Source organism: Microcaecilia unicolor, chromosome 10 (assembly GCF_901765095.1).
Source record: "Microcaecilia unicolor chromosome 10, aMicUni1.1, whole genome shotgun sequence".
In the NCBI taxonomy this organism is placed as follows: domain Eukaryota; kingdom Metazoa; phylum Chordata; class Amphibia; order Gymnophiona; family Siphonopidae; genus Microcaecilia; species Microcaecilia unicolor.
The window spans coordinates 181,067,757-181,092,764 of NC_044040.1; the positions used below are offsets into that span (position 1 = coordinate 181,067,757).

The window sequence follows — 25,008 nt, forward strand, 5'->3', positions numbered from 1 at the left end:
CGGGGGAAGTTCCTTTTCAAACTGACACAGCGCCAGCGGGAGGAGAGCAGCGCTGCTTTACCTCGGATCCAGCAGAGTCGCACGTGCAGTATTAAAAAAAAAATTGTGGATCAGTTGTTTTTCGGCAACGCAAAGATTCAGCAGATTCGCACGGGCAGTCGAACAGCAGAGACACAGTGGTTTCTCAGTCCACGGTTCTAGCGTCGTCGCTGTGAGTTTGCGGTGGTGTTTAATTAAGGGACTCCTGGGAATCGAGGGCAGAGCAGTGGTGCTGGGCAGGGTAAGGGGGCAGTAGCGCCTATCCTCTCTCTCTCTCTCTCTCTCTCTCTCTATATATATATATATATATAATAATAATAATAATAAATACAATTTAGGCAATGATGCGGCCTGGGAGAATGAGTGGGCGGTGTTAACAGCCCCCCCCCCCCCAAGCTGGCGTGCACAATAGCGCTACTAATGGGGTAAGGTTATGCGTTGGGGCCATCAGCTCGCTGTAGCACGGCACAGGCGAAATCCGCCTTGTTTCAAAGGGGGGGGGGGGGCTACTACTTAACGGGGGACGAAAAGACGTTTGATTGCTTAGATCTTGGACAACATTATTGTGGTCTTAAAAATGGTATTATTTTTCTTGCAATGTATTACTACAAATTGCTTTTCTTAATTTTCCGAATTGATGTATATAAATGAATGTGAAATGCCCATACGGTAATCAGGCGTGGGTAAGCACGTTCCGACAGTGCAAGTGGGCAACAAAGTCTGCTCCTCACTAGGCCGATAAACGAAGGATGCTACGGACTACCGTACGGCAAGGGTAGTACCAATAGCTGTAAACAGAGGCCCGGAGCGCGGGTCTAACGCATGCGCCGTACGATAGTGGCGGTAGTTATCCTCGATAGCAAGGAGGAGACAGAGCCCCCCCCCCCCCCCCCAATAGAGCGCAGTTCCAGCACACGTAGGTGGCGCTGTGCAGCCGTCAGCACATAGCGGTAGCGTTGCGGCATATGTACCTGCGAGGCTAAGGAGAACAAAAAAAACAAACGGAGCGGCCATTTTCGGGTGAGCACGAAACACCACGTGTGAAGGATCTTGTGCTTTTAGAGTAATCATGATGTACTGTGCTAATATGGACACTAGAGGGTAGCAAAGTGTTAAAAATAGAAATGGTTAGGGATTTAGTAAGTACAGGATGCACTGTGCCATTATGGACACTAGAGGGTAGCATTGTATTACAATTGAAAGTAGTTAATGCATGGTACCAGATCGAGCATGATTTAAAAAAAAAAAAAGAGGGGGGAGCAAGTCCAAAAAATGAAAATGTCGTTAACTGTCATATAGTTTTTTCAGAGCAGAGATGCCTTCACAGCGTGCAAAGAAGCAGGGGGCGGCGCTGAAAGTGTCCAAAAGCGCAGCGGCACTGAAGAAGAAGAATGTGGCCCCAGAACAATCGGGTCGAAAGGGAGCTGCGACGGGTCGAAAAGGAGCTGCGGCCAGAACAGCGCCACCGCGTCGCAGTCGCACAAGAGCGGCACAGCAACCAGAGGCATCGCATGGACGATCATCAACAGATTTGGACGCATTGATGGCCGAGCTTAGGAAGCAAATTGAACAGCATGGTGTGTCCACGGTCACACAACAGTTGCAAGCCGTGGGGGCGCAGCCAGCGGCAGATCCAGAAACTGAGGCGTCAGGGCTGTCGCAGCTTCAAGGAACAAGGCGGTCCCAGCAGCGGCCGGTACAGTCAATGCCGCAGGCCCCCCTGTTCGAGCATGCGCCGCTGACGTCCTCAGTTGGTAAGTCTCAAGATAGCACCACATTACCCTCGACACAGAGCCAGCACTCAGCTTTCTTACAGGTCATGAGAAATGCTATACATGATTATGAGGCAACACTAGTTGTCCCCACCGTCACATGCCAGAGTGGGCCGGCAGTGGGGAGTAGCACGCAGAGCGCTCCAGAGTCTGAGGTGCTGACAGCGTCCACTCGGGAAGAGCGAAAGCCCGTATTCAATCCTAGGAGTGACGCTCTGTGTGGTGGTTTTACCCTTTCCACATGCGTGCCTAAAGCAGTGAAAGAGAAAATTTGGAATAATGAGTTCATTGACATCTTTTCTCTGCTGCTAAGAGACTTAGAGGAGGAGAGTAGCCAGGGGAAAGACAGCCTTCTCCCGCCGATAGAGCGGGGTAAAAAGCCAAAAATTTACAAATCCATTACCAATTGGTTATTGGCTTTTCATATATATATGACAGTCATAATTGAGAGAGAGCCGGAATTGGGTCCGTGTTTAGTTCGGTACATGGATACCATTGTGAGAGCCCATAAGTGCTATGGGGGATGGGCCTGGCTCAACCACGACATTAGATTCCGCAAAAATATGGCGGACAACCCTGCGATGTCATGGAAGCATAGGGTAGTAAACTTGTGGTTAGACGCAATGTCAGTCAATAGACCATTTATGCAGGACGAGGGCTTTAGTCAGCAAGATGCCGCGGGAAATCGGCAGAGGCAGTCCTTTCAGGCATTCACCTCAGGGCAGCGCCAGCAGGGAAGCCAAGCAGGGAAGAGAAAATGTTGGCAGTTTAACAATGGGACCTGTACGTGGCATCCCTGTAGGTTCAAGCATGCCTGTGCAAATTGTGGGGGAGGACACGCGGCAGCACACTGCAGGAGCACTAGAAATAGGAGGCAACAGAACTTCCACACAGGGCACGGGTCTGAAGCAATTAGCCCCCTCGCCCATCAGGCTTGACGCCATGAAGGGCTGGTTATACCGTTACCCGGATAAGGACAGCGCGGAAGCCATTGCCTCAGGTTTCCGTTCAGGGTATATCATTCCAATCAGAGGTACGATAAACATGTCAGACAAGTTGCCGAGGAACGCACCCTCGGTTAGTACACATGTACGGATAGCAGAGGTTAAGATACGCAAGGAACTCACGCTAGGTAGAATTGCGGGCCCTTTTACAGACCCACCATTTTCGCCTATGATGGTATCTCCGATAGGTATAATACCCAAAAAAAGAACCGGGCAAGTTCCGACTTATCCATAACCTCTCTTATCCAGTAGGCGGGTAAATGACTTCATCGACCCAAATAGTTGTACAGTTCGCGTCGGTCGATAAGGCTATTCAAATAGTACGGCAGCACAGTAGGCGAGCACATTTGGCAAAAGCAGACATCGAGTCCGCTTTCCGCCTCTTGCCAGTACACCCCTGAGTCATTTCATTTGCTAGGATTTACTTTTAACGATCAGTTCTATTTCGATAAATGCATTCCGATGGGTTGCGCAATATCGTGCGCATACTTCGAACAGTTCAGCTCCTTTTGTACATTAGGTAGTGGAGCAGATAGCCCCAGCAGGAGCCGTGATACATTACTTGGATGATTTCCTGTTCTGCAGCAGGGAATGCGCCGCCGCCGTGGCGCAGGTTTTTATGTAAGTAGCAGAGAATTTCGGTTTCCCTTTAGCAGCAGACAAAACGGTGGGCCCCAGTGAAGTACTTACATTCTTGGGGGATAGAGCTAGACGTCAGCAAGCAGTGTTCACGACTACCAGTCGAGAAAATCAAAAGGCTAGCAGGGGCGGTCAACGCTATGCTTCAGGCCAAAAAGGCAACATTGAAGCAGTTTCAGGAACTACTAGGGCTATTACGTTTCGCCAAGAGGGTGATGCCGATGGGACGCATACTTGCTAGGAGGCTAGCGTTAGCGACCGCCGGGGTATCACGGCCGTATCATCACATAAGAGTAACCAAGGCCATTAAGCGAGATCTAGAAGTTTGGAGCCACTTTTTGGCTAAGTTCAATGGGATTTCATTGTGGCACGATGCCCTTATGCTGGCAGACGCGTTGCAGTTATTCACTGATGCGGCAGGTGGCGAGGGTTTCGGCATTTATTTCCAGGGAGCTTGGTGCGCGGCCCGATGGCCGGCGGCCTGGGTAGCTGCAGGGACCACACGTGATGATATAACATTCTTAGAACTTTTCCCCGTAATGTCTGCTTTCCATATTTGGGGCCGCAGATTAGCAAACAGGGTAATCATTTTTGACTCGGATAACATGGCGGTAGTGGAAACCCTAAATTGCTTGTCCGCCCGATACAATCCCTACCATTAACTTGATTTGGGAGATAGTGCTGCAGTGTTTGGTGCATAATATTGCAATTCAAGCAAAACGCGTTGCGGGCGAAGATAACGTACTAGCTGACGCTCTCTCTCGTTTCAAGTTCGCCGACTTCAAATCCCGGGCTCCTGGTGTGGATCAGCTACAGACCCCAATCCCAGACATCGTTTGGAGCTTTGGCCCGCCAAGGTATGGGAGTTGATCCTGCAATCATTGTCAGACGCCACGCGGAAGAGGTACATGGCAGCATTCCGGTCTTATGTGCAGCATATGAAAGAACTGGGCCGCACCGATTTTTTTCACTGAGTCAGCAATAGTGCAGTTCATCATGGCCTCGCGTAAGCAAGGGTTCGGTAGAACACACGTAGGGGTCACATTAGCAAGCATTGCATTTTTCACCAGATCAATGGGTATGGTCAATCCGGCAAAAACTTTTGTCGTAACGAAAATGATGAGAGGCTGGCACAGGGCAGTGGGGAGGACAATTGATAAGAGAAAACCAATTTTACACCATTGTTTAGGCAGCTTTATCACAGCTTTAGATGAGCTCTGCTCCAGTGGGTTTGAGGCCCGCTTGTTCAGATGTGCATTTACATTGGCTTTCCATGGTGCCCTGCGCGTCAGCGAATTAGTGGCTAAATCGAAAGGTGCGGGCCTAGACATGGGTCTCCTTTTGCGAGATGTCACGGTCACGGCGTCAGCCGTGGAGTTGCTGATACACAAATCCAAGACCGATCAGACAGCAAAAGGAACGTACATTCGGCTCTGCCACCAGAGACAGGACAAAACTTGCCCCGTAGTGAATTTAAAAGCATACTTAGCTGCCAGGCCCCAAGGGGATGGTTGGCTGCTGCTGCATGCAGATGGGATGCCGCTGATGCATTTTCAATTCACGGCAGTGTGTACAATGGGCAGGCTTGCCGACGTGTTCAGCACACACTCATTCCGGATCGGTGCTGCAACTGCGGCGGCAGCACGCAGGGTTCATCCGGAGGGCATCAGGCAGCTGGGTCGGTGGAAGTTAGATGTATACAAATGATACATCAGGCCCGCGCAGATGGCAAAGGCCGACGCAGCTGCTGGACGCCTATATGGGTAACGTGAGGCATCCCAAGTAACTTGGTTTCTGCATGTGTTATTGTCTGTTGATAGTTTTGGTTTAACTTCTCATTTTCCCTATACGTTGCAGGTCACCATGGAGAGCCACGGCGGATGTGGATATGCGGTCACTCTTATGTACACTGGGTGCATAAGAGGGCAGTGGCGCGACCGGCGGGGGAGAATTTGGGCTTTAACACTGATGAGGTAGTGATCACCGGGTGGGGTAAAAGGGGGATGTGCTGGGCACAGCTCTTGCCGACATTGTTGTGGCACTTGCAGTCCACTCGGCAGCCAGATGTGCTCATAGTGCATTTGGGAGGCAACGATTTGGCTATGGTTAATAGCGCATTGCTATGGAAAAATATGCAGCATGACTTATTGAATTTGGCATGCCTGTTGCCACGGTCGCGCTTGGTCTGGTCCGGCATCATCCCTAGGCTGGTATGGAGAGGGGAAAGGTCACACAAGGCAGGAGACAAGGTGCGAAAGAAAATTAGTAACTGGATGGCTAAGTTCATGATGTCAGTAAAAGGGCATACGATGACACATGAACTGTTAACCGAATCTTGTGCCGGCCTTTACCGCCCCGACGGAGTGCACCTATCAGACATAGGGCTAGATATATTCAACTCCGATTTACAGGATTATATTGAGGCTATCGTGTTAAGGGCTGGCCGCAGTCAGGAACAGAGCAGAGTGGGGGACCACGACAAACGAGGTGTCGTTGACGTGGTCAGTGGCGTTAAGAGGCACTGTTTGTTTACACAATGATGCCAGGGGGTACACAGCAACATAGCAGTGACAGTACTAACTGAGGTGGTAATAACGGGGTCAGAAAAGACTTCTGCGAAAGTTATAAGCATAAGCAACAGTTGTGGCTGCATGTTGGCACCCGGGTAAAAACAAAGAATGTGGACATAGAGTGTCTCCTGGCTTACACGGCCAGGGGACCAGGACACAGGTTCTGTGATCTGGGAGGGCATCCTTAAACGGGATGCACCAGGAGTCAACGGGTGCTTGAAATTGGCACCGGGAACGCCCAGGCTGTTCAGACGGCAACCTGGGGTCACATCAGACAATTGTGCGATGGAAAGCTGTGTACCCGTGTTGTAAACAGGTTGTAAAATGTTGTTTGAACCATAAGTATGTTATAATGTTGTTTGAATTGTAATGCAAATGTTCCTGGCTGTGGCCAAATAAATTCCAACTTTCTTCGAGATGGCTTCCAGCGTGGTGTCTAAGGGATGAAAGGGAGTGGTCCGAGCATGTGTCGAGTGCCTGACTTGTGACACAAGAATAAAATCTTACCCTTGGCAAGTAAAGAATTCTCTCCATTTGTCCAGATCTGAAAGTTTGCGTGTTATCTCATCTAATTCCATGTCTTGTGCTCACTGCCAAAGAGTTGTGTGTTTATCTAGTAAACTGTAAATCTGTAACAAAAACAGAGCATTAAAAATCTGCATTAGTCAGAAATAGACCCTCTTGCCATCGGTGGCTACCAGGCTCATTCTCGAAAGAGAAGGATGTCCATCTTTTGACATAAATCAGAACATGGACGTCGCATCTCCCAGAGACATCCAAATAGGTATAATCGAAACACAATTTTGGACGTCTCCAACTGAAGTCTGTCGCAAGGACGTCCCAATTTCAAGGGGGTGTGTCGGAGGCGTAGTGAAGGCGGGACTCGGGTGTGCCTAACATTTGGACGTCTTTGACCCGGATGTGTTTTTTTAATGACTAAGGCACAAAAAGGTGCCGGAAATGACCAGATGACCACTGGAGGGAATTGGGGATGACCTCCCGTTACTCCCCCAGTGGTCACTAACTCCCTCCCACCCTCAAAAAAACATCTTTAAAAATATTTTGTGCCAGCCTCATATGTCATACTCAGGTCCATGACAGAGCATGAAGGTCCTAGGAGCAGTTTTAGTGGATACTGCAGTGCACTTCAGACAGGCGGACCCAGGCCCATACACCCCTTACCTGTTACATTTGTGGAAGAAACAGCGAGCTCACCAAAAACCCCCTTCACCCGTAAGGGCTGCGGTGTACAGTTGTGGGTAGTGGTCTTTTTTTTTGGGGGGGGGGGGGGGTTGGGGGGCTCAGCACACAAGATAAGGGAGCTATGTTCCTGGGAGCGTTTTATGAAGTCCACTGCAGTGCCCCCTAGGGTTGGTGTCCTGGCATGTCAGGGGGACCAGTGCACTAGAAATGCTGGGTCCTCCCACGTCCAAATGGCTTGGATTTGGACATTTTTGACTTGGGCGTCTTTGGTTTTGAAAATCACCGAAAGTCAAAGATGTTCAAATCTAGGGATGTCCAAATTTAAGGATGTCCTTGAATTTGGATGTCTTTGATGGTATTTTCGAAACGAAAGATGGACGGCCATCTTTTTTCGAAAATACGGTTTTCCCCACCTCCGGATTTGGACGTTTTACAAAGATGTCTGAATCCAAACTTAGATGTTTCTTTCGAAAATGCACCTCCACATGAAGTATTCTTAAACCACTAGTGAACTGCAGAAAGTGCTCTCTCTGACAGGGCCATTGCAAGAATATTAAGCACTTCACTTGGGCTCAGCAAGTTTAGGGGGTCTTTTACTAAGGCGCGCTCACGTTTTTAGTGCGTGCTAAAATTGGGCACACGCTAAACGTTAGAGATGCCCATAGGAGTGCATTGGTGTGTGTCTAATGTTTAGCGCGTGCTAAAACATGAGCGCACCTTAGTAATAGGGGGTCTCAGTTCTGAAAGGCCACAAACAGGCCAGATGTTCACATGGAACTATGTCATGCATATTCATTAGGGATATCCTGAACATCTGGCCTGTTTGCTGCCCTTGAGGACTAAACTCGGACAAGTCTTCAGCTTTGTATCATCTCAATGAACTTTCAGGCCCCGAGATCCTCCTGCCAACCCTGCAAACATTCGGTAATGAAGCCGAGAAGTTATGATCAACTCAACACCACTCCTCTCAGAATAAACTTGTAAAAATGCATAACTGGACAACTTTTAAATATTAAACTTGAACTATTAGGCCTCTTTGAAAATTTACTAGGGCTGTGTGTCTAAATTTGGGCCCAAATTTCACTAAACCCCTAAATCGAGGATCATAAAGGGGAGGAGAGGGGAATTTAGGCTGGGGAAAAAGTTAAGAGTTTTTAGCACTGATTTTCATCACTATATACTGAAATTAAAATAATAAATCTAGGCATTTTTATGTGACAAATATGTAGGCATCTTCAGGAGCAGAGCATGGAGAAATGATTTACAAGCATTTTTTGAAATAAAAGTACATGTAAACATTTATGCCTGCTCCTGAACAGGTGTAAATGTCTATAGTTTCAATATAGGTGTTATTTCTGCTGTTTTTCTATAATTTTAGTACCATAGCCACTTTAAATATCCATCTTTACACATATATATCTCATATTGGTCTAAATACCAGTTTCAGAAAGCCATTACTTACTTACACAAAGATTCATACCACAGAGCAATTTCAAGGCGACATGGCTTGGGTGCAACTAAAATCTACTCACATATTTCCATTTTATAAAGGGACTACACTTCGGGGTTTACACTAGCTAGGGCTTTAAGCAGGGGATTAAGGGTGTCATTATCCTTAATCCTATGTAGATTAATTCTGCCTCTAAAATTAAGTTATGTTAAATTGTAGCCTCATGACTTAATTGGTGGTACTTAAATATGTAGGTTTGTAAAATAGGGCAGCTACACATGGAACTGTTAACACAAACAGAATTTGTGAAATTACATAAGTACATAAGTAATGCCACACTGGGAAAAGACCAAAAGTCCATTGAGCCCAGCATCCTGTCCATGACAGCGGCCAATCCAGGCCAAGGGCACCTGGCAAGCTTCCCAAATGTACAAACATTCTATACGTGTTATTCCTGGAATTGTGGATTTTTCCCAAGTCCATTTAGTAGTGGTTTATGGACTTGTCCTTTTAGGAAACCGTCTAACCCCTTTTTAAACTCTGCTAAGCTAACCGCCTTCACCATGTTCTCTGGCAATGAATTCCAGAGATTAATTATGCGTTGGGTGAAGAAAACGTTTCTCCGATTTGTTTTAAATTTACTACACTAGTTTCATCGCATGCCCCCTAGTCCTAGTATTTTTGGAAAGCGTGAACAGACGCTTCACATCCACCTGTTCCACTCCACTCAATATTTCATATACCTCTTATCATGTCTCCCTCAGCTGAAAAGCCCTAGCCTCCTTAGTCTTTCTTCATAGGGAAGTCGTCCCATCCCCGCTATCATTTTAGTCGCCCTTCGCTGCACCTTTTCCAATTCTACTATATCTTTCTTGAGATGCGGTGACCAGAATTGAACACAGTACTCAAGGTGCGGTCACACCATGGAGCGATACAACGGCATTATAACATCCTCACACCTGTTTTCCATACCTTTCCTAATAATACACAACATTCTATTCGCTTTCCTAGCCGCAGCAGCACACTGAGCAGAAGGTTTCAGTGTATTATCGACAATGACACCCAGATCTCTTTCTTGGTCCGTAACTCCTAACGTGGAACCTTGCATGACGTAGCTACAATTCCGGTTCTTTTTTCCCACATGCATCACCTTGCATTTGCTCACATTAAACGTCATCTGCCATTTAAGTCTCCCAGTCTCATAAGGTCCTTCTGTAAGTTTTCACAATTCTGTTGCGAGTTAACGACTTTGAATAACTTTGTGTCATCAGTAAATTTAATTACCTCGCTAGTTACTCCCATCTCTAAATCATTTATAAATATGTTAAAAAGCAGCGGTCCTAGCACAGACCCCTGAGGAACCCCACTAACTACCCTTCTCCATTGTGAATACTGCCCATTTAAACCTACTCTCTGTTTCCTATCCTTCAACTAGTTTTTAATCCACAATAGGACATTTCCTCCTATCCCATGACCCTCCAATTTCCTCTGTAACCTTTCATGAGGTACCTTACCAAACGCCTTTTGAAAATCCAGATACACAATATCAACCGGCTCCCCTTTGTCCACATGTTTGTTTACTCCTTCAAAGAATTGAAGTAAATTGGTCAGGCAAGATTTCCCCACACAAAAACCGTGCTGACTTGGTCTCAGTAATCCATGTCCTCGGATGTGCTCTGTAATTTTGTTTTTGATAATAGTCTCTACCATTTTCCCTGGCACCGACTTTCCCAGGTCTATAATTTCCCAGATCTCCCCTGGAACCTTTTTTAAAAATGGGCGTTACATTGGCCACCCTCCAATCTTCCGGTACCACGCTCGATTTTAAGGATAAATTGCATATCACTAACAGCTCCGCAAGCTCATTTTAAAGTTCTATCAGTACTCTAGGATGAATATCATCCAGTCCAGGAGATTTGCTTCTCTTCATTTGCTGAACTGCCCCATTACGTCCTCCAGGTTTACCGTGAAGTAAGTAAATTTCTCCGACTAATCCGCTTGAAATGCCATTTCTGACGCCGGTATCCCGCCCTAATCTTCCTCGGTGAAGACCGAAGCAAAGAATTCATTCAATCTCTCCGCTACGTCTTTATCTTCCTTGATCACCCCTTTTACCCCTCGGTCATCCAGCGGCCCAACCAATTCTTTTGCCGGCTTCCTTCTTTTAATATACCAAAAAAAAATTTTGCTATGTTTTTTTGCCTCTAATGCTATCTTTTTTTCGTAATCCCTCTTGGCCTTCTTAATCTGCGCCTTGCATTTGCTTTGACACTCCTTATGCTGTTTCTTGTTATTTTCAGACGGTTCTTTCTTCCATTTTCTGAAGGCGTTTCTTTTAGCCCTAATAGCTTCCTTCACCTCACTTTTCAACCAGGCCGGGTGTCTTTTGGACTTCCGTCTTTCTTTTCTAATTCGCGGAATATGTATGGCCTGGGCCTCCAGGATGGTATTTTTGAACAGCGTCCACGCCTGTTGTACATTTTTTACCCTCTCAGTTGCCCCCCTAAGTTTTTTTTTTTTACCGTTCTTCTCATTTTATCATAGTCTCCTTTTTTAAAGTTAAACGCTAACATATTTGACTTCCTGTGTATAGATACTTCAAGGTTGATATCAAAACTGATCATATTATGATCACTGTTATCAAGCGGGCCCAGTACCATAACATCCCTCACCAGATCGTGCGCTCCACCAAGGACCAAGTCTAGAATTTTTCCTTTTCTCGTTGGCTCCTGCACCAGCTGCTCCATAAAGCTGGCCTTGCCACTTCTCCATGCAAGTGCCAATAACCTCCACATGGAGACTGTTGGGTTGGTGCAGTTCAATTTTTCCAATATGTGTATTGGTTGCTCCCACTGTGCACTCCTGTAGGTATTTTACCAAGGCTCTGTGCGGCCTTCAAACATAGGTGGTCTGTTATACTACTTTCAACATGGCTGTCTGTTGTACATGTGTCATCAGTTATGAAAGCCAATTTAAAGATGAAATAGTTAAGCGATCTTGGGAACATAAAATACTTGCAGGGATATAGAGGATCAAAAGATTGTGTAAACAGTACCTACATTAGTTGGCACCCGGGTCACAGCACCCCTCCTCCGAGCCAAAGGAGTGTGGGGGTCAGCTGGATCAATTTCATTGTGTGGCAGTTGTGTACTACAGTAGATCAGGGGCGTAGCCAGACCTCGGCGGGAGGGGAGTCCAGAGGCCAAGGTGGGGGGGGGGCACGTTTTATCTCGCCTCCCCCAGCCGCCGACCCCTCCCCCCCCAACAACCACCACCGCTGCCACAAGGTACCTTAGTCTTCTTCAGCGCTGGTCTCCGGCACATTCGCTGATCTGTGCTGTGAGTCCTGACATCCTGCACCCCCACCAGCAAAGGTACCTTGGGGGGGGGGGGGGGGGTGAAAGTGGAGGGGGCCAGGATTAAATCTATGGGGGCCCATGCCCCCGTGGCCCACCTAGCTACGCCCCTGCAGTAGATAATCCTAGTATTAATGCAAAACAAATTCTTTAAATAACATTTATTTATTCATTATTAACCACCTTGATGAAGAGATTCACTCAAGTTGGTGTTATGCTGTTAAAAAAACTTGTAAGTTTTGTGTGAAGCTTGTTTAACAGCATAACAATAGTGAAATGACCAAACATTAGCGTAAATACATCAATGAGGTAAAACCTGGAAATGGCAAACTGAAATCTGGTAATAAGACTAACATGATACAGTATCAGAAATAAAAAAAAACATTTAACATTGCTGAAAAACAGTCATATGTTGCTGACATTTTGATAAAATGTCAGCAAAATACAAATGAAACCATAATAAGCAGTATGAAAGAACATCCCTATACCACAGATATTATACATTTGTTTCACCTAATAGGCACCCATTAGAATATACAAATAACATTAAAACCCTTTAGTGGGAGGCGGGGATAGTGCTGGGCAGACTTGTATGGTCTGTGCCCTGAAAAAGACAGGTACAAATCAAGGTAAGGTATACACAAAAAAGTGGCACATTTCTTGGGCAGACTGGATAGACCGTGCAGGTCTTTTTCTGCCGCCATCTACTATGTTACAATGTTCCCATCAATCTGTTCCCATATGGCTTATTACGGGAACATTGGACACTAAAGGGTTAATATGCTGATGCTGTTTGTTCAATACAATGAAATATTTTTCTAGGTAGCCAAGCAGCAAGCGCAGTTGAGATATACAGAAGCACAAAGTCATTGAAATAAATAGATGGGTGGCTAATCTGAAGGCGGATTATATGCACAACTAAATAAGATATAAAGAACTGTTATAGCAAGCTAGTCCAGATGTGGAGTTAGTCAGTTGCCACATGTATTTAAAGGCTTGTGAGAAGAGCCAGGCTTTCACCTGTTCTCTTGAAATAAAAATAGTTTTAAGTTCAGCATAGCCCCTCTGGAAGAGAGTTCCAGAGTGCATTGGCTACTACTGAGAAGGCTTGCTGAAAGGTATTACGTTGTGAGATTATAATCTAAATGTGTAGATGAGACAATATGGGTTAAGTGACTTGCCGAAGATCAAAAGAACAGCAGTTGGATTTAACCCTGGCTTCCCTGATGCTCAGCCCATAGCCGCCGAGAGGGGCAGGGGGGACAAAATTCCCCGGGCCTCCAAGGGGGGCCTGGCGCTGCAGTCCCACCCACCCTCCGTCATCGACCGTCTGCCACCAGGCCGGGCCCCCTGCATTGAAATCACAGCGCCTCTCACCTCCATGTGAAAGTGCTGCAGGGCAGCAGATTGCCTCCCTTCGGGCCTCCTTCCCTCCCTGTGTCCTGCCCTTGTCTGACAACTTCCGCGAGGGCGGGACAAAAGGAGGGCCGAAGGGAGGCAATCTGCTGCCCTGCTGCTTGTAGTGCTTTTACATGGAGGTGAGAGGTGCTGTGATTTCAATGCAGGTGGCCCGGCCCAGGGGAGGGGGGGAGCCTTGCCCCGGGCCCGGCCCAGTCTCTCGGCGGCCCTGGCTCAGCCCATGCTAACATTAAGCTACTCCACAAGCTGCTAAAACTAAAAAGCTCATTTCTTGAGGGTTCAAATAAGTGATGCTTGAAATGGGTTTCCCAAGATCATTTCCCCCTTTTATTTACAGGGAAAAAGGGATTTATGACAGCTCAGAGGCAGACAAAAGATGTTACTATCTCCACTTTTGAGTTAGAACTTCTTTACATTCCTAAGAGACCCTTTTACTAAGCTGCCTACGCGCGCCCAATGCACATCAATTTGGAGTTACTGCCCGACTACAACGTGGCCTTTCTGGTAATTTAATTTCTGAGGCACGTCCACTATGTGGTGGAAAATAATTTTTATTTTCTGGCATGCGGCAGAAACCAGGCGGTAATTGTCATTCTACATGCGTAGACAATTACTGCACTGTTACCGCATGGGACCTTACCGCCAAGTCAATGGCTGGTGGTAAGGTCTCAGACCCCAAAATGAATGCGCACCAATGTTTATTTTGCCGCACGTCCATTTTTGGCAAATATTTTAAAAAGCCCTTTTACTTATTTATTGCACTTCTATCTCACATTTTTCCACCTATTTGCAGGCTGTGCTGAAAAATGGATCTGCGAGCACCCAAAACACACATCTACACTAGCGCAGCCAATTTTTCAGCGCACCTTAGTAAAAGGGCCCGTAAGTTATTCTATAACTACAAGTGTTTGCTCATGATTTAAATCTCTAGCAACAAAAATGTGGCATGTATAAATTCAACTAACTTGCAGGGCAGGATTAAGGCATAGGCAGATTAGGCATGTACCTATGACCTAAATGTTAAGGAGGGGTCCCCTCTGATGCAGGGGTGTAGCCAGACCTCAGTGGGTGGGGGTCCAGAGCCCGAGGTGGGGGGGGGGGCACAGCTTAGCCCGCCTCCCCCAGCCGCCGACCCTCCCACCACTTTTGACACCCCCTGCTGCCACCGACCCCCCCCCCCCCCCGCCACTTTCGACCCCACCCCCCCCCTCCTGCCACCAACCCTCCCTGTCTCCTTCAGGTCCGGTCTCCAGCGCCTTCGCTGGTCTGTTTCTGTCCTGACGTGCTGCACGGGGATACATACAGGACGTGCACGCAGGACGTCAGGAGTCAGGACTCACAGAAATAGATCAGCAAAGGTGCCGGAGACCGGCGCTGAAGAAGACCGGCTGGCGTGGGTTGGGGACCCCTGCCAGCAAAGGTACCGGGCGGCGGTGGGAGGAAGGATCGAAAGTGGCGGGGGGGGGGGGGGTCAAAAGTAGAGGGGGCCAGTGCTAAATCTGGGGGGGGGGGGCATGGCCCCACCTAGCTACACCCCTGCTCTGATGCGGTTCAATGTTGGCAGAAAGAAGAATGTGTGTGTGAGGAGGACAGAGGAGACCAGAGACACATCTGCCCCTGAGGCTTGTCTGTTCTCTCTACCCCCTGTGAATTTCTCTCTAGTCAGCATGAGAGGTTGCTGAACAGAATCTCTTACCTGCTGCTTCCATCTTTGCTGATTTTTCTCTACAGTCAGAGCTGTGTGAGTCAGGATTTGTAGGAGATTAATGCGTCCTTCCATATCATCAAGCTGATCAATCCATAGACTGGTGGGTTGTGTCCATCTACCAGCAGGTGGAGATAGAGAGCAAACTTTTGCCTCCCTATATGTGGTCATGTGCTGCCGGAAACTCCTCAGTATGTTCTCTATCTCAGCAGGTGGTGGTCGCACACAGCAGCAGCTCTGGCTAAGCCTCCAAGCCTAATTTTTAGGTTTTGTTGAGTGCCTGGGGTTGAGGGCTCTTTTGAGCAAGTGCAAACCTGGTGGTGCCAGGTCCCTCCTTTTCTCCCCCCTCCCGCTGGCTCCGTTAAAAAAAAAAAAAAAATTTTGAACGGCCTTAAAGGCGTTTATTTCGACGTTTATTTAAGCGTCTATTGCAGCTACTCATTGAGACACCAGGTCGTTACAACTCGGAGTGGACAGCAGGTAATTTTACCTTTTTATAGCGGGCGGGGGTTCCCCGATTCTTCTCCTCGTGGCTCATGGCGTCGGAGGGCGAGGGCGCAAAGGGTCGCTCCCCGGGTCGCTCGAGCGCTTCTAGAGGGGATGCGGGGGTCTTCAAGCCGGATTCGCCCTTGGTGGGTGACAGTTTCACGACCGATGCATGTCCCGGTCCTTCCTCCGGCGTGGCGGTTTTTCCCGCCATAAACGCCCATCCCCCGCTCCTCGCCTCCGCCATCTTGGCCGGCCACGCGGCTCGGACGGCTTCTTCTTGGGCCGCCCTTGAGGTTGGAGACATTAATGCCATGAACGCCCTTAATTTGGGCGACGGCACAGAAGCGGCTAAAGTTAAGAGCCGTTCTTCCCGCGCGGCTCCTTCGCGGAGTTTCGCGCCGGACGCCATTTTGGATGCGCAGCATGTCTCTCCCCCGCTATTGCGAGCGCCGGTTGAGAGCGCGCCTAGGGCTGTTGCCCAGGCTGCGGAGGTGCACAGTCTGGGGGGTTTCTCCCCCGAGTTTGTTTTGCTGCTGCATCGGGCCTTCCTCATGCACAACGCTGCCCCCGCTCCCTCCTCTGGTAAAGAGGTTGAGGTTCCCAGAGGTAAACGCCCTCGGGTTGATTCCCAGGCCTTGGAGGAATTTGTCTCCTCCGATGTAGATGAGGGCAGCGTGTCTGAGGTCTCCCAACGGTCCTTTGCGGATTCCTTGGAGGAGACGGATCCCCGCTCGGATGGAGCGGATGACCCCTCTGCAGCGCGGCTTTTTTCGCCCGGAGGATTTGCCCAACCTGTTGTTACAGGCCATGGACACTTTGAAGATATCCTCTCCGGAGGACGTCTCTCCCTCAGCCCCTGTTGGCTCTGCCATTATGCTGGGGACTAAGCGCCCGCCTAGAACCTTCCACGTGCATGATGCCATGCACACCTTAATTTCGGCTCAATGGGATGTCCCAGAAGCGAGCCTTAAAGTGGCTAGGGCTATGTCCCGCCTCTATCCTTTGGCTGTGAGTGAACGTGAGGCCTATCTGTGGCCTACCGTGGATTCTTTAATCACTGCGGTGACTAAGAAAACGGCATTGCCGGTGGAAGGTGGCACGGCCCTAAAGGACGCCCAAGACAGGAGATTGGAGGCGGCCTTAAGGTCGTCCTTTGAGGCGGCTGCTTTAAGTTTGCAGGCCTCAGTTTGCGGCTCCTATGTGGCCAGGGCGTGCCTGACTATGGTGCAGCGGGCTTCCCCCTCGGATCATTTCTTGAGGAATGATTGGCCAGCCCTGGAATCGGGGTTAGCCTATTTGGCAGACTTGCTGTATGATGTCTTGAGAGCCTCAGCTAAAGGCATGGCTCAGACTGTCTCTGCGCGGCGGTGGCTTTGGCTGAAACATTGGTCTGCTGACCACGCCTCAAAATCCCGCCTGGCTAGATTGCCTTTTAAAGGCAAGCTGCTCTTTGGGGTCGAGCTGGACAAAATCGTGTCTGATCTCGGCACGTCTAAGGGCAAGAAGTTACCGGAGGTCAGGGCTCGAGCTAGTGCTCGTCCCGGTACCTCCAGAGGACGGTTTCAGGAAGCCCGTCGGTACCGCCCGGGCAGGTCGGGTGCTTCTGCCCCCTCTTCCTTTAAGAGGAATTTCTCCCCCAAGCAGCATTCCTTTCGCAGAGACCGCCGTCCCGGAGGTGCTCCCTCCGGTCCTCCCCCAGGGTCTCGTACCCAATGACGGGGTATTGGTCCACGCCCCAGTGCAGATTGGAGGACGGCTGTCCTCGTTTCTGGGCGAGTGGACCACAATAACTTCAGACGCTTGGGTGCTGGAAGTCATCAGAGACGGCTACAAGCTAGAGTTCTGCCGACCCTTAAGAGACGGGTTTGTACTCTCTCCCTGCAAGTCTCCGGTCAAAGCTGTGGCAGTGCAGCAGACTTTGGACAATCTGATCCGCCTGGGTGCGGTCGTTCCGGTGCCAGAAAGTCAGCTTGGCAAGGGGCGTTACTCCATTTACTTTGTGGTACCAAAGAAAGGAGGTTCTGTCCGGCCTATCCTCGACCTCAAAGGGGTCAATCGGGCCTTGAAAGTGCGGCACTTTCGCATGGAGACTCTCCGCTCTGTTATAGCGGCAGTGAAGGCAGGGGAGTACCTGGCATCCTTGGACATCAAGGAAGCGTACCTGCATATTCCCATCTGGCCTCCTCATCAACGCTTTCTGCGTTTTGCAGTCCTGGGCCGACACTTCCAGTTCAGAGCCCTCCCGTTCGGGTTGGCTACTGCTCCGCGGACCTTTTCCAAGGTAATGGTGGTCATAGCGGCCTTCCTGCGAAAGGAAGGAGTACAAGTCCATCCTTATCTGGACGACTGGTTGATCCGAGCCCCCTCTTATGCAGAGTGCGGCAAAGCTGTGGACCGGGTAGTTGCTCTTTTGAGCTCCCTGGGATGGATCATCAACTGGGAGAAGAGCCAGCTGCGCCCGACTCAGTCCCTGGAGTATCTGGGAGTTCGATTCGACACCCAAGTGGGCAGAGTGTTCCTGCCAGTCAATCGGATTGTCAAGCTTCAGGCTCAGGTGGACCAGTTCCTAGTAGCCTCTCCTCTTCGGGCTTGGGACTATGTGCAGCTGTTGGGCTCTATGACGGCCACGATGGAAGTAGTGCCCTGGGCCAGGGCTCATATGAGACCACTACAACATTCTCTGCTGCAGCGCTGGACTCCGATGTCGGAGGATTATGCGGTGCGTCTTCCCTTGGATCCAGCAGTGCGCAAGGCGCTGAGCTGGTGGATGCAGACAGACAAGTTGTCTGCGGGAATGCCTCTGGTGTCCCCAGAGTGGATTGTCGTCACGACGGACGCCTCGTTATCGGGCTGGGGAGCCCACTGCTTGGGAAGGACAGCGCAGGGGCTCTGGTCTCCTGCAGAGGCAAAGTGGTCTATCAACCTCCTGGAACTCAGAGCCATTCGGTTGGCGCTTTTGGAGTTCATCCCGGTACTGGTGTTCAAGCCTGTACGGGTCCTGTCGGACAATGCCACGGCTGTGGCCTATGTCAACCGCCAGGGAGGTACCAAGAGCGCCCCTCTAGCCAAGGAAGCTATGAGTCTATGCCAGTGGGCGGAAGCGAACCTGGAACAGCTGTCAGCGGCCCACATTGCCGGAGTCATGAATGTCAAGGCGGACTTTCTCAGTCGCCATACCTTGGAGCCCGGAGAGTGGCAGCTATCTGCTCAGGCGTTCTTGGACATCACGAAGCGCTGGGGCCAGCCGAGCCTAGATCTGATGGCGTCTTCGGCCAATTGCCAAGTGCCGCGCTTCTTCAGCAGAGGACGGGACCCTCGATCCCTGGGAGTAGATGCTCTTCTCCAACAATGGCCGACACAAGAGCTTCTCTATGTGTTCCCGCCCTGGCCCATGTTGGGCAGGGTACTAGACCGGGTGGCAAAGCATCCCGGCAGGATAATCCTGGTGGGTCCGGATTGGCCCAGGCGTCCCTGGTATGCGGACTTGATCAGACTCTCAGTCGACGATCCTCTGCGGTTGCCAGTGGAGCAGGGCCTGTTACATCAGGGTCCCGTGGTGATGGAGGATCCCTCCCCCTTTGGTCTTACGGCCTGGCTATTGAGCGGCAGCGTCTGAGGAAGAAGGGCTTCTCAGACAAGGTCATCGCCACTATGCTGAGAGCGAGGAAACGCTCTACTTCTACTGCTTACGCCAGGGTTTGGCGTATCTTTGCAGCGTGGTGTGAAGCAGGCTCTCTTTCTCCTTTCACTGCTCCAATTTCTTCAGTGTTGACGTTCCTGCAAGAAGGTCTGGACAAAGGCCTGTCGCTCAGTTCCCTTAAGGTCCAGGTAGCGGCTCTGGCTTGCTTCAGGGGCCGCCTGAAGGGTGCTTCCCTGGCTTCGCAGCCAGATGTGGTGCGCTTTCTCAAGGGGGTTAATCACCTGCGCCCTCCTCTGCACTCAGTGGTGCCTGCGTGGAATCTCAACCTGGTGCTAAGAGCATTGCAGAAGCCGCCGTTTGAACCCTTGTCAAGGGCATCTCTGAAAGACCTGACGTTGAAAGCAGTCTTTTTGGTGGCTATCACTTCAGCCAGAAGAGTTTCCGAGCTCCAGGCGCTCTCATGTCGAGAGCCTTTTCTACAGTTCACTGAGGCAGGAGTGACTATTTGCACAGTGCCTTCCTTCCTGCCCAAGATTGTTTCTCGCTTCCATGTGAATCAGCAGCTATGTCTCCCTTCCTTTCGTAGGGAGGACTACCCAGAGGAGTACTCTGCTCTTAAATATCTGGATGTGAGACGAGTCATCATCAGATACTTGGAAGTGACCAATGATTTCCGGAAATCGGATCATCTGTTTGTCCTGTTTGCAGGTCCTCGTAAGGGTCTGCAGGCTGCTAAGCCTACAGTGGCAAGATGGGTCAAGGAAGCCATTGCAGCGGCTTATGTGGCCGCAGGGAAGGTGCCGCCTATCCAGCTGAAGGCTCACTCCACGAGAGCTCAGGCGACCTCGATGGCAGAGGCCGGATCCGTCTCCTTGGAAGAGATATGCAAGGCGGCAACTTGGGCTTCGGCTCATACATTCTCCAAGCATTACCGTTTGACTGTGGCTGCACGGGCGGAGGCCCGGTTTGGAGCTTCAGTGTTGAGGTCAGGGATTTCAATGTCCCGCCCTGGGTGAGTACTGCTTCGGTACATCCCACCAGTCTATGGATTGATCAGCTTGATGATATGGAAGGTAAAATTATGTATAATCATACCTGATAATTTTCTTTCCATTAATCATAGCTGATCAATCCATAGCCCCTCCCAGATATCTGTACTGTTTTTATTCTGGTTGCATTTCAGGTTCAAGTTTAGTCTTCAGTTACTTCAGAAAGACTTCGTGTTCAAGTTCTTCTTTCACTTGGATTCTTCAAGAGTTGAGACGAGTTTGTGTTACAGTGAGCTGCTGCATTCCTCTCCCCTCCGTTTTACGGGGCTGGATTGAGACTTAAAATTCTGCCGGCACTCCCTCCCGCTTCGTGCGGCTGTAGGGCAGCTTTGTACCCTTCCCGCTTCGGCGGTGTTAGGGTCAGTCAGCTCCTCCCGCGGTTGCGGTTGCAGGATAAGCCAGATCCCCCCCCGCATCGGCGGGTGTGGTGTCCCTCCCCCGCTCCGCGGGGATGAGCTGGACGGATTCCCCTCCCCCACTTGTGTGGGGATGAGCTGGGTTAATTCCCCTCCCCCGTTTCGGCGGTGGTGAGCTGGGCAGAGTGTCCCTTCGTGGGTGTAATTCTCTAAGTGCTGAGTCCTGCGGATGGAGCTTTGATATCGACATACTGAGGAGTTTCCGGCAGCACATGACCACATATAGGGAGGGAAAAGTTTGCTCTCTATCTCCACCTGCTGGTAGATGGACACAACCCACCAGTCTATGGATTGATCAGCTATGATTAATGGAAAGAAAATTATCAGGTATGATTATACATAATTTTACCTTTTACTAAGGTGCGCTGAAAAATGGCCTGCGGTAGTGTAGACGCGTGTTTTGGACGCGTGCAGAATTATTTTTCAGCGCACCTACAAAAAATGCCTTTTTAACATTTTTGCTGAAAATGGACGTGCGGCAAAATGAAAATTGCTGCACATCCATTTTGGGTCTGAGACCTTACCGCAAGCCATTGACCTAGTGGTAAGGTTTCACGCGGTAATGGTCTATGCGCGTCAAATGCCACTTGACGCGCATAGCTACCGCACGCCAGAAAATAAAAAATATTTTTTGGGCATGGATAGCGGACGTGCACCAAAATTGAAATTACTGCGAGGGCCACGCAGTAACTCCATTTTGGCGTGCGTTGCAAGGTGCCTTTCGAAGGATGTGGTGTGTGATGATGGGTGTTGGAAAGAGACTCATATCAGAGGCAGTTCTCTGCACACTAGTGCTTGTGAGCTGGGTAAGTTAGTGAGAGCTGTCTGTGTGAAGCCAAAAGTTGACTCATAGAGTCAGTGTTTTGTTTTTAAATTTTATTACTTACGGATTATGGTGCCCTTTTACTAAGCCACATAAACGCCTATGCGCGCCAGTTCTGAGTTACCACCCGGCTACCATGTGGCCCTTGAGGTAATTTTTTTTGCGCGTGTCCGCTACACGCATCCGAAAAATATTTATTTTCTGGCGCACGTCAGCTACGTGCACCAAGTGACGTTTGATGCATGTAGGTCATTACCGCCCGGTTACCGCGTGAGACTTTACTGCTAGGTCAATGGCTGGTGGTAAGGTCACAGACCCAAAATGGATGCGTGGCAATTTTCATTTTGCTGCACGTCCATTTTTGGCCAAAATTTTAAAAAGGCCTTTTTTAAAGGTGCGCTGAAAAATGATTCTGTGCTCGCCCAAATCACGTGTCCATACTACCACAGGCCATTTTTCAGCACACCTTAGTAAAAGGATCCCTCTAAACGGTGACAGAGGTTGGCGGAGGTAGATGTGAGACATCTTTTCTTTTAAAAGGCTTTGAAAATGCACTTCTAGCATGTATCTTGGGGTCCTTTTACTAAAGTGTGAAAACATTTTGCACTTAGGGTGTTTTAGATGTAAAAGCTAATGCACAGTAACTGTGCATGTGCTCTCTGCATATTCTATAGAATTATTGCACAGAAAAAGTCTTTACCACACACCTGTCTAGGAATCGGCACTAACTGTAACAGTGCAACACATAGTAAAGTACTGTATGCTAACTGCAATGCACAGCTGATGCTCATTTCCCACTCATTACGTTCTCATTCCCATCCCATTAACAGCCTCTGTAGTTTGTGTGTGAATTGGCACCATGGTTATTGTAAGCTCTTTGAGCAGGGACTGTCTTTCTTCTATGTTTGTGCAGCGCTGCATATGCCTTGTAGCGCTATAGAAATGCTAAGTAGTAGTAGTAGTAATGCACTCTAGTGAAAGGGCTCCTCCTGAGTGCCATTCTAAGAATAGTGCAATTAGTTGTGCTTTGAGAGTGAGACTGAGCAGTATAATTTGTTGACTAATATAATAAATAACAGGACCTTTAAATGCTAGACTGATGAAAGCTGAGACCAATCTAGGTGGAGTAGCCTGAGTGTGATCTTTCAAACAGAAGCATTAATGTGTGAAGGAAGAACGAAAGCTGGAAGCCACGACCTGTGGGGCAGAGAAGCTCAGGTACATATGATCAAAAGCCCCACGCTATTCCAAACAGTGCTCTAGAAATAGTGCTGGAACAGTACAGGGCTTTACCACCCCTATGATCAGAGATAATAGCATGCAAATTTAAGCACGCTATTATCTCTGATCATAGGGTAAAAGTGCAGGAGGATTGTGCCTGAATCTTCCTACACTTGTTTGACAGGTCCAGACTATCAAAAGCCCAGACCTGTCAAACACAGGGGATAGAGCCCCCAGACCTCCCTGCAATACAAGGCCCTGGTGGCAGTGGCGTTCCTAGGGGGGGGGGGGCAGTGGGTGCGGTCAGCCCCGGGTGCATGCCGCGGGGGGGGGGGGGCCCGCCGTGCGTGCGCCTGTCCTCCGTTGTTCTATGCTTCTCTGCCCCGGAACAGGTTACTTCCTGTTCTGGCGCAGAGAAGAAGCATGGAACAACGGAGGACAGGCGCGCGGCACCCCCCCAGCAGCATGCACCCGGCGGGGGGGGGGGGGGGGGGAGTCCTTCGCGGGGGTGTCCTTTCACCGGGGGGGGCATCGGCAATCTGCCCCGGGTGCCAGCCCCCGGTGCCAGCCCCCCCAGGAACGCCACTGTCTGGTGCCTTAGTGCCCCCTGAACCCCCATCCCAAATGCATGCTGGACATGGCTCACCATTCCTCCTCAGTGTTCTGCAAACCCTAACGCCAGTAGGGTTTGCAGGAGGCAGCACACCGATATTTGGTGTGCTGCCCGCTGATCTTTGGGGAGGAATAACAAAATACCTGTTTAGCATGCATTTCATGGTGCTCGAGGGCTCTGATCATGGGTTGGTAGCACTAGAATGGTGCTAATCGCCTCTAGCTTCTGATCATCGGCCTGCTAGAGCCAGTTCAAACAAAGTGAAAGACTGACCTTTGTTTTCTTTTAATTAACACTAGCTACTTTGTGAAGATACATACAGAGGAGCTGAATTTTCTTTTAAAACACATTAACAATCTAATTGGAAAGGTAAGAACATAAGCATCGCCACAAGGAGAAAAACTGACAGCCAATCAAACTCAGTATCCTGTTTCCAACTGTGGTCAACTCAGGCCACAAATGCCTGGCAAAATCCCAAGGTGATTTGGAGGGGCATTTTCGAAAGGGACGTCCAAGTTGCGATTTGGACGTCCTTGCAAAACAGCAAAATCTAGGGGTGGGGAAACCCGTATTTTCAAAACAAGATGGACATCCATCTTTCGTTTCGAAAATACCGTCAGGGACGTCCAAATCCTTAAATTTGAACGTCTCTAGACATGGACATTTCTGACTTTAGGCGATTTTCGAAACCAAAGACGTTCATGTCAAAAACGTCCTAATGCAAGCCATTTGGGCATGGGAGGAGCCAGCATTTGTAGTGGACTGGTCCTCCCAACATGCCAGGACACAAACCGGGCACCCTAGGGGGCACTGCAGTGGACTTCATAAATTGCTCCCAGGAACATAGCTCCCTTACCTTGTGTGCTGAGCCCCACTACCCACAACTGTACACCACTACCATAGCCCTTACGGGTGAAGGGGGGCACCTATATGTGGGTACAGTGGGTTTGTGGTGGGCTTTGGAGGGCTTGCTGTTTCCTCTACAAATGTTACAGGTAGGAGGGGGGTATGGGCCTGGGTCCGCCTGTCTGAAGTGCACTGCAGTACCCACTAAAACTGCTCCCGGGATCTTCATGGGCTGTCATGGACCTGAGTATGACATCTGAGGCTGGCACGACATATTTTTAAAGATGCTTTTTGACGGTGGGAGGGGGTTATTGACCACTGGGGGAGTAACGGTAGGTCATCCCCTATTCTCTCCGGTGGTCATCTGGTCATTTCCGGCACCTTTTTGTGCCTTATTCATAATAAAAACACGTCAGGGTGAAAACATCCAAGTGTTCGTCGGATTATGGGTCAAGGACCTCCAAGTGTTAGGCACGCACAAGTCCCGCCTTTGCTACGCCTCCGACATGCCCCCTTGAACTTTGGCTGATCTTGCGACGGAGTACAGTTGGAGACGTCCTAAATCGTGTTTTGATTATACCAATTTGGATGTCCCCGGGAGAAGGACGTCCATCTTCCAATTTATGTTGAAAGATGGATATCTTTCTCTTTCGAAAATGAGCCCATTGGTGATGGAGATATAATAAACCTCTTGGATGATTTAAAAAAAAAAAAAAAAAGGAGTTGTAAAAATTACTTTTAGGATGTTCCCTTT

The 25,008-nt window shown here is 49.3% G+C and overlaps 2 protein-coding genes across 8 annotated transcripts in view; one reads left to right on the plus strand and one right to left on the minus strand.

Annotated features, from left to right (window-relative positions):
- The window catches only part of MINDY4B (MINDY family member 4B), an 80,560-nt gene that overhangs the window by 35,115 nt on the left and 20,437 nt on the right, over nt 1-25,008 (minus strand). For 2 of the 6 annotated variants that reach the window (XM_030215911.1, XM_030215907.1), the window contains exon 2: nt 6,532-6,653. In XM_030215911.1, the coding sequence (XP_030071771.1) occupies nt 6,532-6,602 (71 nt within the window). In that variant the 5' untranslated portion in view covers nt 6,603-6,653. Of the gene's footprint in view, nt 1-61; nt 127-707; nt 904-1,010; nt 1,060-6,531; nt 6,654-25,008 lie in introns of those variants that run through there. The other 4 variants (XM_030215914.1, XM_030215910.1, XM_030215915.1 and 1 more) reach the window with 4 other exon arrangements.
- Nucleotides 40-23,724, plus strand: LOC115478516. 2 transcript variants are annotated; one of them, XM_030215906.1, is made up of 3 exons: nt 40-211; nt 1,339-1,793; nt 23,708-23,724. In XM_030215906.1, exons 2-3 carry the CDS (start codon nt 1,355-1,357, stop codon nt 23,716-23,718), a joined length of 450 nt encoding a protein of 149 aa, XP_030071766.1. In that variant the 5' UTR covers nt 40-211; nt 1,339-1,354; the 3' UTR covers nt 23,719-23,724. The 2 variants fall into 2 exon arrangements, with proteins under 2 accessions (XP_030071766.1, XP_030071765.1); XM_030215905.1 differs by lacking the exon at nt 23,708-23,724 and having other exon boundaries at nt 1,339-6,425.

What these genes read in the sequence shown, in the direction of transcription:
- LOC115478516 (XM_030215905.1), top strand. Translation starts at nt 1,355, where the DNA reads ATGCCTTCACAGCGTGCAAAGAAGCAGGGGGCGGCGCTGAAAGTGTCC.